The 17,720-nt window shown below is 39.3% G+C and overlaps 1 protein-coding gene across 30 annotated transcripts in view; it reads left to right on the top strand.

Annotated features, from left to right (window-relative positions):
• The window catches only part of LOC138757551 (uncharacterized), a 172,523-nt gene that overhangs the window by 122,932 nt on the left and 31,871 nt on the right, over positions 1-17,720 (top strand). Inside the window, exon 4 of one of the 30 annotated variants that reach the window (XM_069925092.1) lies at positions 298-1,701. The exons of the other annotated variants lie outside the window; for them this stretch is intronic. Coding sequence (XP_069781193.1) covers positions 298-346 — 49 coding nt within the window. The 3' untranslated portion in view covers positions 347-1,701. Of the gene's footprint in view, positions 1-297; positions 1,702-17,720 lie in introns of those variants that run through there. 30 annotated transcript variants of the gene reach the window in all.

Genomic DNA, 17,720 nt, shown 5'->3' with positions numbered 1-17,720 from the left:
TGCCTCTGAATCATAAGGTATTGGTTCAAGTCCCATATCAAGAATTTGAGCACATAACCACTGATGACACTATTTTGCAGAACCCAGAGAGCTCTGCACCTTGTAGATTCACCCAATTGGACAAGTGGTTAACCTGAGGTCTAATCTGCATTCAGTCACCATATAAGATCGATATTGGTCCACTATTTATCCCCAAATAAATACCTTCAGAGGAAAACCTTCATTGAGCCTCTGTTTTAAGTGGGATCTTGCCCTATATAATTTGTGCTAAAAGAAATTACCTCTGCAATCCTGCAGGTTTTACAATGGAAGCACATCACTATTTAAGATGGGACATAACATGTGACACAAAAGCCTGTTTTAGGCATCGACTCAAGATACACCTGATATTGTATGAGCTTTCTGTTTAAGACTTTATAATGTAACTATTCTGCTTAAGACTTTATAATGTAACTATTTGAATCATTTATGTATATTTGGAACTTTATATTTGTAAATGAAACTTTTTTCTATATTGAATAATCTAATGACTGTGTTGAGGCTAACATGAATACCAAGCACTGATGGCTGATTTCAAGCTTTCTTATCTCTCTGGGAATTTTGATCTTATAATTTTTTCCAAGAATTTATTCTATAGATACCAAGGCTGCAACTCAATTGATCAGTTCCTGTTATGATACTCTTTTTTTTGTCTCTTATTCCTGTAACATACTTCCCTTTGGACTGTTGCCAACAAGACAAATTGGTTGAAATTTACAGATCCAATACTAAGTAGCAGAAGAGCTTGAGGGGTGAAGTACCTTCATCCTTGTCCTGTGCTTCTATGCTCTGTCTTACCTGCAATTGCATTTACAATCTGCACTGAATGCCTGGATTTAAATTATGGCTGCACATTGCCCCGCAAGGTGAGTTAGCAGGAAATTGAGTCTATAAGAATGTCCATCCCTCCATGTAAGATAAGAAGAAATAGTTGTAATTTCCTCAATGTAACACCAGCAGGATTGCAGAGGTCATTTTCTTTTAGAAACAAGCTCTCCTGTAAAGACCATTAACCCAAAATTTAAGATAAATATAAACACTTAAGCTTATAATACAAGGGAACTAGAATTATATAACCCAAGTCTCAAATTTGTCCTTGTGCATTGCAGGCCTGATTGTAGGTAGTGACAGTCAAAGACTTTTGTTCCATTTGGAGCAGGAGCTGAAATAGGAAGCAATAAGATATTTAAAGAATTTGCCTCCCCAAGTGTCCCTGACCACTGAAGCATGTTGTCCTTCTATGTATGCCTTGAAGATTGCTAAGCTTTTGTCCTTGCTGGGAAAGTTGCTGGCGTGTAGATTGGTCTTCTCAGCTGTGCAGCAATGATGCAGCACTCCCGACCCTTATGCATGCAATCCCTTGACCAATAATAAATTATGTAATGACTTGACCTAAATTTAACTGGTGGAAAGACTGTCACATGTATCAGCTGTAAGGCATGCCGGTTAGTGCATTATTGGTGCCATTTAATACCATCATTATAAAGAACTACAAACATTTATGCTTCTGTTAATGATGCCATCTTTCTCTACTTTAGAAGACATCCCAATTCCGATCAAGCAATCTAAAAATTAATAACATAAATGAAAGCTTTTAAATGTATGTGTGATATACATATGTAATTGTTGACATAATTTATCTGTTTATTATGATGAATGGGAGTTCAAACCTCTTCCCCAATAAATAATCTTGAAGGAAAGATCGAAGATATGATGCAAAATTGGTGCAGGATGTCTGAGAGATTGAAGCATTTCCAGAATCTAGCTTACATAAGGGATTCTCACGAACAGACCAGTCTGATGTGACACTACTACAATTTAAACTGACAGTTTAGAGCACAATGTCTGGAGAGAATTATAAATCTAAAGTATCCAATCAGATTAATCTGATTTTGATTTAGCGTGACTGGCTATCTGATTGGATGAAGATCACTGGAATTTAGTTCCTATGTTCTCAGGATAACCTGTTGCATAGTATGCATGAACTTCCAACAATCCCAAATAGTCAGAACTTCAGAAAATCTTTCCATATGGTAATGTTAAATGGACTGCATACAAAATTAAGCACAGCTATTTTTCCTGACTTCATACTATCAACAACAAGAAACCTAAATGTTCTAGCCAAGCAGGTTCAAAAGCCCACACAAAATGATTGCACCATAATATTTGTTTTGCAAAATTCCAGCCAGGTAATTAAGAAGAAGCATTATATTGTCACTTCCAAGAATTCATCAATATTCTTGCACAACCTGAAATCTGGAATCCATCCAATTGTGTGCTATTACTTTTGGGTAATTATATTTGATGTTATGCAGATTTATGCATTTATGGGCTACTGTTAATCTAGAATTAGGAATACATGACAAATTACTTCTCAATGAAAGCTAGTAAGATATTGACCTTTGAGGAATACTGAGAGTTTTGAAAAAAAGTCTTCACATAATAACATTATGCATTAACACAAAAAATTAGCGTGTCAAAAAATGACAGCATCATTTTCGATGCAATTCTGCTGGCATTGTTAGCCCATTGAAAAATGTCAGTCCATGGGGAAGACTATCATTGTTGTTTGAGATTGTGCTCAGTGACAGGTTGAAAATGGAGGTAGTGGTCATGCTTCATGTGCTCTCATTGGTGTTTCCCTCGCCACTACTTTGAAAAGACAGAAGTGCCACTTCTACAGGAAATGTACAAGAGGTGTCTTATATGTACCAAAGTATGCTGGTTGTTGAGGTTGTGAATCATTTTAGGTATTCATAGCCCTTTACATTGTTACAAATCTTAACCACCAAGAATGATCATAAAAGTTCTGCTAAATGCCACAAGAGATACTATGAACAGAATATTTCTCGACTTGAAAATGGCCCAAGGCATAGAAGGAAAGAGGCAAGGTGGTAAATTTCAATAGACAATAGTCAATAGGTGCAGAAGTAGGCCATTTGGCTCTTAGACCCAGCACCACCATTCACCGTGGGCATGATTAATCATCCACAATCAGTTCCCCATTCCTGCCTCTTCCCCATATTCCTTGACTCTGCTATCTTTAAGAGCTCTATCTAACTCTTTCTTGAAAGAATCCAGAGAATTGGCTTCCATTACCTTCTGTGGCAGAGCATTCCACAGATCCACAACTCCCTGAGTGAAAAAGTTTGTTCTCAACTCTATTCTAAATGGGCTACCCCTCATTCATAAACTGAGGCCTTTAGTTCTGAACTCCCCGAACATTGGGAACGTTTCCTGCCTCTAGCATGTCCAATCCCTTAATAATCTTATATGTTTCAATCAGATCCCTTCTCATCCTTCTAAATTCCAGAGTATGCAAGCCCAGTTGCTCCAATCTTTCAACATATGACAGTCCTGCCATTCTGGGAATTAACCTCATGAACCTACGATGCACTCCCTCAGTGACAGAAATGTCCTTCATCAAACTTGGAGACCAAACCTGCACACAGTACTCCAGGTGTGGTCTCACCAGGGCTTTGACAACTGCAGAAGGACCTTTCTGCTCTTATGCTCATCTGCCCTTAATATGAAGGTCAACATGCTATTAACTTTCTTCACTCCCTGTTGTACCAGCATGCTTACTTCCAGTAATTGATGAACAAGGACATCCAGATCTCATTGAACTTCACCTTTTCCTAACTTCACACCATTCAGTAATCTGCCTTACTGTTCTTGCCACCAAAATGGATAATCTCCCATTTATCCACATTAAACTGTATCTGCCATGCATTTGCCCATTCACTCAACCTGTCCAAGTCATCCTGCATTCTCATAACATCCTCCTCACATTTCACACTGGCACCCACCTTTATGTAATCTGCAAATTTGCTAATGTTACTTTTAATCCCTTCATCTCAATCAATAGTGCATATTGTAAATAGCTGTGGTCCCAGCACTGAGCATTGCGGTACCCCACTAGTCACTGCCTGCCATTCTGAAAGGGACCCGTTAATCCCTACTCTTTGTTTCCTGTCTACCAACCAATTTTCTATCTATGTCAGTACCTTAATTTTCCCTACTAATCCTATGTGGGTTCTTATCAAAGGTTTCTGAAAGTTCAGGTACGCTACATCCACTGGCTTTCTCTTATCCATTTTCATAGTTACATCCTCAAAAAATTCCAGAAGATTAGTTAAGCATGATTTCCCTTTCGTAAATCCATGCTGACTTGGTCTGATCTTGTTACTGCTATCCAAATGTGCAGCTATTTCATCTTTTATTATTAACTACAGCATTTTCCCCACCACTAATGACAGGTTAACTGGTCTATAATTCTTGGGTTTCTCTCTCCTTTCTTAAAAAATGTAATAACATTAGCTACCCTCTAATCCACAGGAACTGATCCTGAATCTAGAGAACATCGGAAAATGATTACCAATGCATCCATGATTTCTTGAGTGACCTCCTTAATACCCTGGGATGTAGACCATCAGGCTCTGGGGATTTATCAGCCTTCTGTGCCATCAGTCTACCCAACACCATATTTTGCCTAATGTGAATTTTGTTCAGTTTCTCCATTACCCTAGGTCCTCTGTCCACTATTACATCTTGGAGATTATTTGTGTCTTCCCTAGTGATGACAGATCCAAAGTACCTGGTCAACTTGTCTCCCATTTTTTTTGTCCCCATAATAATTTCACCCGGTTCTATCTTTAAAGTCCAACTAGAAATATATGATTTATATATATCCCTCCCTACCACCCTAACCACCCCAACCCTCTACCTCCTTCCAACCTGTCCTCCCATAACATTCCCATACCTGCCATCTATATCTACCACTAAGGAAATAAAGAAAAGAAAAATTAGGTACCATGGAATAGAACAACACCACCACAACATGGCCGAAGAATTCACAATTTTATGCCCATATAATCCAACTAAGGGCTCCAAATTTCCGATATAAAAAATAATTATCATGTAAATTATGTGTTTTTTTTTCCCACTGGAATACAAGATCTCAATTCCATAGGCCATCTACGTAAACTCAAATCAACCTAATTTTTCCATGTAATCGCTATACATTTTCTAGCAACAGCAAATGCCAGTCTCAAAAATGCTATTTGAAATCTAGTCAATCTCAATTCCAAATTCAATTTTTTCATACTACCTAACAAAAATAATAATGGATCCAATGAAATTTTAACCTTAAAAATATGCTCGAATAACTCTTTAAGTTACATCCAAAAAGATGTTACCATATCACATTGTGTTGATGTAATGAGGGGGGAGGGGGGTATTATACTGACTACTTGCTATTGGCTATGGCTGTATAGCTACTCCACCCTACTGGTATAACAGGCGGAGATATTTTCCCACTGGCCAATTTAGTGGTGGTTATAGACTGTTAATGAAAGCCCAGTAATAGAATAAAGCTTGTCTCGTCCATGTCTATGGCATATTAATTTTATTAACAGACTTTCAATCATGGATAATTCCCTAAAACCTGGAAAGACTTGAGATAGATCAATATGCCACCTGAGCTGGAGAAATTTTTCACTACTGGTTCCAGTGTTTGAAGCATATATGTGAGTGAACAATATTGTGCAAGACGCAGTGAAAATGGACCATCTTGTGGTTCTCCTCAGAGAAGTATCCTACTCTGTGGTTAGGGAGACAGCTGTCTACCAAAATGCGTGGAATCTCCTCAGAACTTATTATGATATCCCACAAAACACATTGTTTGCAAGACATCAGTTTGACGCTTGAAGACAACAAGCCGGAGAGAGTAAAGATGCTTTTGCACACGCACTAAAAGGGCTATCCAGAGTCTGTCCTTGTGCTGCTGTCACAGCTGAAGCCCACTGAGAATCTATGATGCTGGATGCATTCATAAGCGGATTGGAGTCGGGGTAGTTCAGGCAATGTTTACTGGAGATCCCGGGTCTAACATTTAATGCTGCTCTACAACAAGTGAAGACCCATAGGGCTGCACTACAAAGTGCTAAAGTCCTTGAGAAAGAAAGAGGTGCTGAAACGACAGTACCAAGGCGACCCGCAGTGATGATCTACTTCTGTGTGCCACAAAACTGCTGCGTAAAAGCCACTACAGAAGATCCTACTTTTGCCGTTTGATGCTACTTGTTCACTCTCAGTGCCCTGCGCAGCAAGCCAATTGTGCTAACTGCGGAAAGCGAGGGTACTGGGCCATAACCTGCTGGGCATGGGAGTCCTTGCCTAGCTCACTCCATGCATTGAAGAGTAAGAAGAAGTGCTCAAGCACTACTAATAAGCAGGGGTTCCACGGCAAAGCTGCTGTGTTGCCCTGGAGAGCCAATGGTTCATCTAGTTCTTCTTCCTCTTCTCCTCCTTTTTCTTCTTCTAAAATTGTAAGTGGAACTGCCAGCGACGTGACAAATTCTGACAGATTTTGTCCATGGGGAGACCTGGTTCTGGCGTCGAGGACAATAAATCAAGATGAACCTCCTGGCTTGATGCATTCCACGATGAAAGTGGAGTTAAATGGAGAACCTATTGACTGTTTGTTCAATTCGGGTGATATTGACAGCTATATTCACTCTGCGACTGCTAGCGCCTGAATCTTACCTTATACCCGTCTAAATATAAAATTTCCATGGCTTGTTCTGGACTAAAATGAGATGTTACAAGTTGTTGTAAAATAGCCTTGAAGGTCCAGGGAAATTAATAGAAAGATTTCAAATTGCACGCGCTCCCCGGTCTGTGAGCTCTGATGATTTTAGGATTAGATCTCCAGTGCCCAATGAAAAGTATCACAATGGTGTTTAATGGCCCATTACTATCGATCACCGTACCCCAAGAGGCTGTTTGCGAGTTATCAACTCTAAAGATTAAACCTCCATGTCTTTTTACCAATTTAACCCTGGATTGTAAGCCTATAGCTACAAAGAGTAGGTGCTATAGCAAAGAGGAGCGACTCTTTATTAAGGACGAGGTTAGATAGTTATTGAAAGAAAAAAAAATAATTGAACCCAGTACGTCCTTGGTGCGCACAAGTTGGGGTCGTCAAAAATGGCACAACACAAAATGGTCGTGGACTACAGCGAAACTATGAACAGGTTTAAGCGACTAGATGCTTATCCCCTGCCTTGTATCTCAGACATGGTGAACCAGATTGTGCAATACGAACTATATTCCACATTTGATCTGAAATCAGCTTATCATCAGGTGCCTATTCACAAAGATGAAAGGCAGTTTACCGCTTTTGATGCAGATGGCAAACATTTTCAGTTTATAAGAGTTCCTTTTGGAGTTACCAACTGTGTATCCATTTTCCAAAGGGAGATGGATAAGCAAGTAGATGCTCATAACTTGCAAGCCACATACCCCTATGTGGCAAGGACTTAAATGATCACGATCGGAACTTACAAAAATTCCTCCAGGTGGCCAAGCATCTGAACGTAACCCTTAACAATGACAAGTGTGTATAACACACAAAACACCTGGCTATACTAGGCTATGTAGTGAGATCAGCCCAGACCCAGAGAGAATGAGACCACTCATGGAGCTACCCCCACCTGTGACACAAAATTCCCTCAAGCGTTGCATGGGGTTTTTCTCCTATTACACTTATTGGGTGCCCAATTATGCAGATAAAGCATGGCCGCTATTTAAAACTACTAGTTTTCCCCTGTCTGAAGAAGCCCTCCATGCTTTTGAAAACATCAAACAGGATATAGCCAAGGCGACAATGTCAGCTATTGATGAGGATTTACCATTCCAAGTGGAATCTGATGTGTCAGATTGGGCCTTAGCAGCTACAGTAAATCAAGCTGGTAGACCAGTAGCCTTTTTCTCTTGGATATTACAAAGGCCAGAGGTCAGGAAATCCTCTATTGAAAAGGAAATGTGAGCTATTGTAGAATCCATTTGCTATTGAAAATACTTTTTAGCCGGAAGGAAATTCACTTTACTGACAGATCAAAAATCTGTTGCCTACATGTTCAACACTAAATTGAAGAGCAAGATTAAAAATGATAAGATCATGCATTGGCGAATTGAGCTTTCTACTTATGATATACTTTATCACCCAGGAAAATTCAATAACCTTCCGGATGCGCTTTCTCGTATGACCTGTGCAACTCTGCAGCTAGACCATTTGAAATGCCTTCATGATGAATTATGTCGCCCGGGGGTCACTAAATTTTATAATTATGTGCAGTCCCTCAATTTTCCCTACTCACTAGAAGACATCAGGAAATTGACTAACGAGTGTACAGTTTGTGTGGAGTGTAAACCATGGTAAAACAAACCTTCCCCTTCCAATTGATTAAGGTGGCTAGACCATTTGAATGCCTTGGAGTGGATTTTAAAGGACCACTACCCTCAAATAATAAGAATTCCTACTTTTTTAATATTAATGATGAATTCTCTTGTTTTACTTTTGTTGTACTATTTTCTGCTAATTCTGTTATTAAATCCCTTGATATGATTTTTAGTATTTTCAAATATCCTAACTTCATTCATAGTGACAAAGGGTCAGCTTTCATGAGTTCTGAACTTAGGTAATACCTTCTTGATAGGGAAATAGCTACTAGTTATACTTCAAGCTATCTTTGGCTTGGCTTCGCGGACGAAGATTTATGGAGGGGGTAAATGTCCACGTCAGCTGCAGGCTCGTTTGTGGCTGACAAGTCCGATGCGGGACAGGCAGACACGGTTGCAGCGGTTGCAGGGGAAAATTGGTTGCTTGGGGTTGGGTGTTGGGTTTTTCCTCCTTTGCCTTTTGTCAGTGAGGTGGGCTCTGCGGTCTTCTTCAAAGGAGGTTGCTGCCCGCCAAACTGTGAGGCGCCAAGATGCACGGTTTGAGGCGATATCAGCCCACTGGCAGTGGTCAATGTGGCAGGCACCAAGAGATTTCTTTAGGCAGTCCTTGTACCTTTTCTTTGGTGCACCTCTGTCACGGTGGCCAGTGGAGAGCTCGCCATATAACACGATCTTGGGAAGGCGATGGTCCTCCATTCTGGAGACGTGACCCACCCAGCGCAGCTGGATCTTCAGCAGCGTGGACTCGATGCTGTCGACCTCTGCCATCTCGAGTACTTCGACATTAGGGATGAAAGCGCTCCAATGAATGTTGAGGATGGAGTGGAGACAATGCTGGTGGAAGCGTTCTAGGAGCCGTAGGTGATGCCGGTAGAGGACCCATGATTCGGAGCCGAACAGGAGTGTGTGTTTGACAACGGCTCTGTATACACTTATCTTTGTGAGGTTTTTCAGTTGGTTGTTTTTCCAGACTCTTTTGTGTAGTCTTCCAAAGGTGCTATTTGCCTTGGCGAGTCTGTTGTCTATCTCATTATCGATCCTTGCATCTGATGAAATGGTGCAGCCGAGATAGGTAAACTGGTTGACCGTTTTGAGTTTTGTGTGCCCGATGGAGATGTGGGGGGGCTGGTAGTCATGGTGGGGAGCTGGCTGATGGAGGACCTCAGTTTTCTTCAGGCTGACTTCCAGTCCAAACATTTTGGCAGTTTCTGCAAAACAGGACATCAAGCGCTGAAGAGCTGGCTCTGAATGGGCAACTAAAGCGGCATCGTCTGCAAAGAGTAGTTCACGGACAAGTTTCTCTTGTGTCTTGGTGTGAGCTTGCAGGCGCCTCAGATTGAAGAGACTGCCATCCGTGCGGTACCGGATGTAAACAGCGTCTTCATTGTTGAGGTCCTAGTGTCGCCGAGAATATTCTCCCAGAATCACAGTGCGGCTTTCGCGCAAACAGAGGAACTACTGACATGTTCTTTGCCCTCAGACAGCTCCAAGAAAAGTGCAGAGAACAAAACAAAGGACTCTACATCACCTTTGTTGACCTCACCAAAGCCTTCGACACCGTGAGCAGGAAAGGGCTTTGGCAAATACTAGAGCGCATCGGATGTCCCCCTAAGTTCCTCAACATGATTATCCAACTGCACGAAAACCAACAAGGTCGGGTCAGATACAGCAATGAGCTCTCTGAACCCTTCTCCATTAACAATGGCGTGAAGCAAGGCTGTGTTCTCGCACCAACCCTCTTTTCAATCTTCTTCAGCATGATGCTGAACCAAGCCATAAAAGACCTCAACAATGAAGACACTGTTACTTCAAGCTATAACCCGCAGGGTAATGGTCAAGTGGAGCGCAGTGATGGTGCAATCTGGAAAGCTAAAATCGAAAGGTCTCCCCACCAGCCACTGGCAAGAGATACTGCCTGAAGCATTTAACTCTATCATACACGGCTTTGTCCAGCTCCAATGAGACTCATCACCAGTCTCTTTTTCTTTTCCCTAGAAAATCGAAAACTGGATGACTTGGACAGGTTGAATGAATGGGCAATTGCATGGCAGATATCTAAGCCCAGAGAAGTTTTATGAAGAAAACATGTTAGACCCAGCAAAGATGTCCTGGAGTATGCTCATGTTATTTTTCCTGATGGAAGAAAGGATCCCTTAGGGATCTAGCCTCGCCTGGTCTACAGCCTGCTAGCTCTTCCACTGACTTCTTCTCTACCCTTCATGTCACAAGAAACACTCAAGAAACAATACCCTCTTCATGGGGATGTTTCCTTGCACTCTCGACTCCCTTCCACAGAAGTCCTTTGGTTAGAGTTAAGACTCCTCCGTCTGTGCCCTTATGAAGCTCAGTATGAATCTCAAAGCCCCCGCAGAGGCTTTGTAATGACGATTTCTAATCTTAGCCACAATTAAGTGAGTGTAGTCACCCTGTATTATCTAAAGCTCACAGCTTGATTTTTTTTTCTGCTATGTGTTCTCAGAGTAGTGGTAGAAAATTGTTTGTCCAATTGGAGGCCAGTGACTAGTGGAGTTCCTCAGGGATCAGTCCTGGGTCCACTATTGTTTGTTATATATATTAACGATCTGGAAGTTGGGGTGGAGAATTGGATAAGCAAGTTTGCGGATGATACAAAGATTGGTGGTGTTGTGTACAGTGAGGAAGATTACCGTAGATTAAAAGGTGATTTAGGAAGGCTGGAGGTGTGGGCTGAGAAATGGCTGATGGAATTTAATACAGATAAATATGAGGTGTTGCATTTTGGAAAGGCAAATCTAAATAGGTCATGTGCATTAAATGGTAGGCTATTGAGATGTGCAGAGCAACAAAGGGATTTAGGAGTGATGGTATATAGTACCCTCAAGGCTGATACTCAGGTAGATGGTGTGGTGAAGAAGGGATTTGGAATGTTGATCTTCATAAATCGGAGTATTGAATTCAAAAGTAGGGAGGTTATGATGAAATTGTACAAGCCATTGGTGAGGCCAAATTTGGAGTACTGTGTACAATTTTGATCACCAAATTATAGAAAAGATATAAACAAAATAGAGAGAGTGCAGAGAAGGTTCACGAGAATGTTGACAGGATTTCAAGGTTTGAGTTACAGGGAAAGGTTGTGCAGACTAGGGCTTTTTTCTCATTGAGGGGGGACTTGATAGAGGTGTTTAAGATTTTAAAAGGGACAGACAGAGTAAATGTGGATAGGCTTTTTCAATTAAGAGAGAGGGAGATTCAAACTAGAGGGCATGATTTAAATTGAAGGGGGAAAATTATAAGGGGAACATGAGGGGAAATTTCTTTACGCAAAGAGTGGTAGGAATGTGGAATGAGCTTCTGGCAGATGTGGTTGAGGCGGGATCGCTGGTTACATTTAAGGAAAGACTGAATAGTTACATGATGAGGAGAGGACTGGAGGGGTTTGGACCGGGTGCTGGTCAGTGGGACTAGGAGGGTAGGGATTTGTTACGGCATGGACTACTAGGGCCAAACTGGCCTGTTCTGTGCTGTAAGTTGTTATATGGTTATATTGTTATATGGTTATGGTTAATTCTGTTTGTATCCCTTGATCTTCCGTGATTCTTTTCTTTTGCTTTTGCTTTTGCCATTATTGTATTTTATTAAAATTAGTCAATTTTTGTGGGGGGGGGGGTGGTGAATGTGATGATGTAATGGGAAGGGGGGAATATTATACTGACTGCTTGCTATTGGCTATGGCTGTAGAGATACTCCACCCTACTGGTATAACAGATAGAGATGCTTTCCCACTGGCTATTTTAGAGGTGGTTATTCTTTCTTTCTTTCTTTGGCTTGGCTTCACAGACAAAGATTTATGGATGGGTAAATGTCCACGTCAGCTGCAGGCTCGTTTGTGGCTGACAGGTCCGATGCGGGACAGGCATACATGGTTGCAGGGGTTGCAGGGAAAAATTGGTTGGTTGGGGTTGGGTGTTGGGTTTTTCCTCCTTTGTCTTTTGTCAGTGAGATGGGCTCTGTGGTCTTCTTCAAAGGAGGTTGCTGCCCGCCGAACTGTGAGGTGCCAAGATGCACGGTTTGAGGCGATATCAGCCCACTGATGGTGGTCAATGTGGCAGGCACCAAGAGATTTCTTTAGGCAGTCCTTGTACCTTTTCTTTGGTGCACCTCTGTCACGGTGGCCAGTGGAGAACTCACCATATAACACGATATTGGGAAGGCGATGGTCCTCCATTCTGGAGACGTGACCTACCCAGCGCAGTTGGATCTTCAGCAGCGTGGATTCGATGCTGTCGGCCTCTGCCATCTCGAGTACTTCGATGTTAGGGATGAAGTCGCTCCAATGAATGTTGAGGATGGAGCGGAGACAACTCTGGTGGAAGCGTTCTAGGAGCCGTAGGTGATGCCGGTAGAGGACCCATGATTCGGATCCCAGTTTTAGTATAACACTTGTCTGGTCTATGTCTATGGCGTATCACACATGACCAAGTAGAATGTAAAAAAAAAGAACCTACCTCCTTCCAACATCTAAAACAGAATTCTGAAGATAAATTATATTTCTTTTATTTTTCTGGGATTAAATATAATTGATGTATAAAATTATAATGAACTTATATGTATCTCACATTAATAATCTTAGTCATACTATCTCTACACGAATTCCTCCAATCATCTTGATTAATCACAATCCCTAAATCTTTTTCCCATTTTAACCTAGACTTTTGCAAATCTAACTTTAGCATTTTATTTTGCAATAACAAATGCATTTCAGATATAAATTTCTTCTTCCTGCCTTTTATAAGTAAAGTTTTGAAATGTCTAGATAACCTCAAAGTATAACCAAAATTATCCAATAATTCTAACTTGGTAATAACAAAAAAGAGTATTTGTTGGTATTTCATATTTCTCTTTCATTCTTTGAAAAGAAATAAAATAGCCTGCTTCAAAATAATTTTGTACAGTTTTAATTCCTTTTTGGTCCCATAATTTCAAAAACAGATTTTTAAGCATAAACAGGAAAAAATTATTCTGATTCAAAGGTATCTTATCAAAATTTTCCCTTGTGTACCTATTTCTTCATTTACCACATTCCACAATTACATCAAGTGTATTAAAATCGGGGACTTATAATGATGTAGTGATTTAGAATTCCATTTATAAATAAATTGATTCATCTTCTTTTCACCAATGTGAGGTAATTCAATATTTGGTCATACCAATGATTTTTCCAAAGCAAACATTCTATTAATAAATTTTAATTGTGCCATTTTACAATAATTTTGAAAGTTTGGAAGCTGTAAACCCCGTAACTGATATTTCCAAGTTAATTTATGTAAGGACACCCTTGCGATCTTATTTTTCCTCAAAAATTCCTTATAATAGAATTAATATCTTTTTTTTTGATTTTAGGAACTTTACAAGGAATAGACTGAAAAAATATTGTAATCTAGGAAAAACATTCATCTTAATACAATTTTTGAGGGGGGAGGACATGGAGGGGGAGGACATGGAGGGGGAGGACGTGGACCTGTCCTCGGGCCTGCGCAAAGGAGCTTTTAGGTGGAGTGCAGTGTGCGCAGTACTGGCCTCACCCTTTACACCCATGGTTCGTGTGCCGTGGCCAAGCAAGCTGGGACGTGGCAGCGAGGTCCTTGGGTCGTAGGTTTTATATTGGAGTGGCCTTCTCCTATGCAGGTTTCTTACCCGGGCTGGAGGGGCCTGCCTCCCCTCCTAGGTCGGTCCATACTGCCCGGACCGGGGCCGAGGCCGCTGCAGCTCACCCTGTGCCTGGACTGGGGCCACCGCCTCCCACTCTCTGCCCGGATCGGGGCCTCCGTCTGCCTCACTCGACCGAGGCCGGGGCCGCCGTCTCCCCCTTGCTCCTGCCCGGATCGGGGCCGCCGCCTACCCTTCGCCCGGACCGGGGCCGGGGCCGCTGCTGCTCTCCCTGTGCCCGGACTGGGGCCGCCGCCTCCCACTCTCTGCTTACTCTACCTATTAATGTAATCAGTAAATCTTTCAATTGATTTAAATCATTTTTAAATTTATAAAATAAAAGTGAATAATTTAATTCATACAAATGATTGAATTTTTTTTAATCTAGTTTAATTCCTAAATACTTAATTTGATCCAACCATCTAAATTTAACAATATCTTTACAAGAAGTATAATCCACCTCAGACAATGACATAATTTCACTTTTTTCCAAATTAATTTTATAACCCCATATTTCTCCATATCATTCCAATCTATCATATAACTGTTTTAAAGATTTATGAGATTCCGTTAAATTTATCAAAACATCATTGATGAACAAATTAATTTTAAACTCATCAGATTTCACTTTAATACCCTTAATATTATCATCTTGCCTTATCAATTGTGCCAAAGGGTTTTGAACTAATGCAAAAGGTGCTGGTGACAATGGGCAACCTTGTCTAGTAGATCTTCCCAGTACAAATAGCAAAGATATCTGCCCATTCATCACAACTCTAGCAATATAATATTTATATATAACCTTAATACAACCAATAAATACAAGTCCAAATTTAAACTTTTACAATACATTAAACAAAAAAAAAACATTCTACTCTATCAAATGTTTTTTCAGCATCAAAGGAAAAACCATGGATTCCTCCCAAGAAATATGAATCAAAAGATTAATTTAACAATATTATCTTCAGAATGATTATTTTTAATTACTCTAACTGATCTAAAATAATCAAAGTTGGTCAATATTTCACCAATAATTTGCTAAAGCCTTTGTTACAATCTTATAGTCAGCATTTAATAATGAAATAGGTCTATAAGTTTCAACTTTCAAAGGAACTCTATCCTTTTTAAGAATAACTGTAATAATTGCTTGTGAAAAAGATTACAGAAATGAATGAAACTCTATCATCTGTTTCAATACTTCCAGTGACAAAGATATTAACAATTCCTGAAATATTTTATAAAATTCCACAGAGAATCCATCTTCACCCGGAGATTTCCCATTAGGCATGGATTGAAGCACTTCAATTAGCTCTCTACAAGTAAATGAAGCTTCAAAATCTTTAATATCATGATTACTCAAAGAAGGTGGATTAAGATTAGATTTTTAAAAAATTATCAATTTTAGGTTCATCCTTGTCTAATTTGCAAGTATACAATTTTGCATAAAATTCCTTAAATATATTGTTTACCTCTTGGGGTTTATATGTAATCTTAGAATCTTTCATAATCACATTAATCATTCTGGAAACCTGTTCCAACTTAAACTGCCAAGCTAAAACCTTATGTCCCCTTTCCCCTAATTCATAATATCTTTGATTAGTTCTCTGTATTAATTTTTCAAACATAAATTTGTAATGAATTTTGCCATAATTTCTTATTAATATATTGTATCTTTTAAATCTCAGTTGAATTCTGCTGTACATCTTTTTCTAATAATTCTATCTGTCCTCCAATTTATTAACCTCAGAAGAATACTGTTTCTTAATCTTTGATGAGAAACTAATAATTTGTCATCTTAAATCTGCCTTCAAAGCATCCCATAAAACAAACTTACTATTAACTGAATTTATATTTATTTTCAAAAATTGCTGTATTTGATCTCTCATGAAATTATAAAATTCAAAATTTTTTAGCAATAAAGAATTAAATCTCATTTGATATACAGTATCTAACTTTTTTGAACCTATACATGTTATTAATAAGAGAGATTGATCTGATAACATTCTATTTTTATATTCCGCAGATATTACATGACCTTGCAACTGTGCCGATATTAAAATAAATCTATTTTAGAATAAAAACCATATCGAATCGAATAAAACAAAAAAAATCTCCTTAGTGTTTAGTCTTCTCCATATATCAACTAAGTTCATTTTCTTCATTAACATTGACAGTTTCTTAGCCATTTTAATCTTAATGACCATTTTTGGGGATTTATCTAATAATGGATCCAAGCAGCAATTAAAGTCTCCTCCAATCATAATTTACTCATATGCCTTCATCAAATTAAGAAAATAAATTTCTCATTGTCAATATTGGGGGCATAAACATTCATCAATGCTCAAGACTCTGAATAAGTTTTACAGTTACCCACTGACTCAATTACTGATTCCAATTTAAATGATAACCTCTTAATAATCAAAATAGCTACCCCTCTTGTCTTAGAATTAAAAGAAGAAGCTGTAACTTGGCCAACCTGATCTCTTTTTAATTTCTGATGTTCCTTTTCAGTCAAATGCTTCTCTTGCAAAAAAGCAATATCAACATTCAACTTTTTAATATAAGTCAAAACACATCTTCCTCTTAATTTGGTTATTGAGCACATTAATATTAATATTAATATTTATGCAAAATTTAAATTAGACCACATTTTAATCTACACCATGAAACCTCCATGCCTGATATGGTGATGTTCCAATCTAAAATAAATATTCCATCTCCTTACGAAAAAATTAAAAGATAAACCTAAAATAAAAGAAATTATAAAAAAGAAAAAAAAAAACAATAAGAAAAAATGTTCTGTGAAACAATACTATCTCCCTCTACTATATGGGAAGTGGTCAATGCCACTAAATGGTCAATGATTTTGGAAGGAGAAATGAACAATATCACCTCCCCAGAAGAGAACAATAAAGGAATTTCAGGGCCCAACTTTGATCTTAACTAATTTTTTCATCTTCACATATCTGAAGAAGCTTTTGCTATCCTCCTTTATATTCTTGGCTATCTTAACTTCATACCTCATCTTTTCTCCCTGTACTGCCTTCTTAGTTATCTTATATTGTTCTTTCAAAGTTTCCCAATCCTATGGCTTCCTGCTCATCTTTGCGATTTTATACTTCTTCACTTTTATTTTTATCCTGTCTTTGACTTCCCTTGTCAGCCATGGTAGGCTCTTACTTCCCTCAGAATCTTTCTTCCTCTTTGGAATGAACTGATTCTGCACCTTCTGTACTACTCCCAGAAATACCGGCTATTATTGTTCCACTGCCATCCCTGCTTGGGTATCTTTCCAGTCAATTTTGGCCAGCTCCTGCCTCATGGCTTCACAGTCCCCTTTGTTCAACTGTAATAATGACACTTCTGATTTTTCCTTCTCTCACTCAAATTGTAGATTAAAACTTAACAAATTATGGTTACTACCTCCTAATGGCTCCTTTACCTTGAGTTCCCTTATCAAATCCAGTTCATTTCACAACACTAAATCCAGAATTGCCTTCTCTCTGGTAGGCTCTAGTATAAGCTGCTCTAAGAATTAATTTCAGAGGCACTCCACTAACTCCTTTTTATGGGGTCCAGTATCAACCTGATTTTCCCAGTCTACCAGCATTATGACTTAATAATGTATAGCCTATACTTGGACTTAATAGCATTACCTTTCCAACATCCCAATTTAACTCTGAATCAGCTTGCACCTTATATCCAGGCTACTGTTTGGTGGCCTGTAGATAACTTCCATCAAAGTCTTTTTG

This window comes from Narcine bancroftii, chromosome 3 (assembly GCF_036971445.1).
Source record: "Narcine bancroftii isolate sNarBan1 chromosome 3, sNarBan1.hap1, whole genome shotgun sequence".
In the NCBI taxonomy this organism is placed as follows: domain Eukaryota; kingdom Metazoa; phylum Chordata; class Chondrichthyes; order Torpediniformes; family Narcinidae; genus Narcine; species Narcine bancroftii.
Note: the sequence above shows the minus strand (reverse complement) of the source record. Positions and strands in the feature narration are given on the sequence as shown.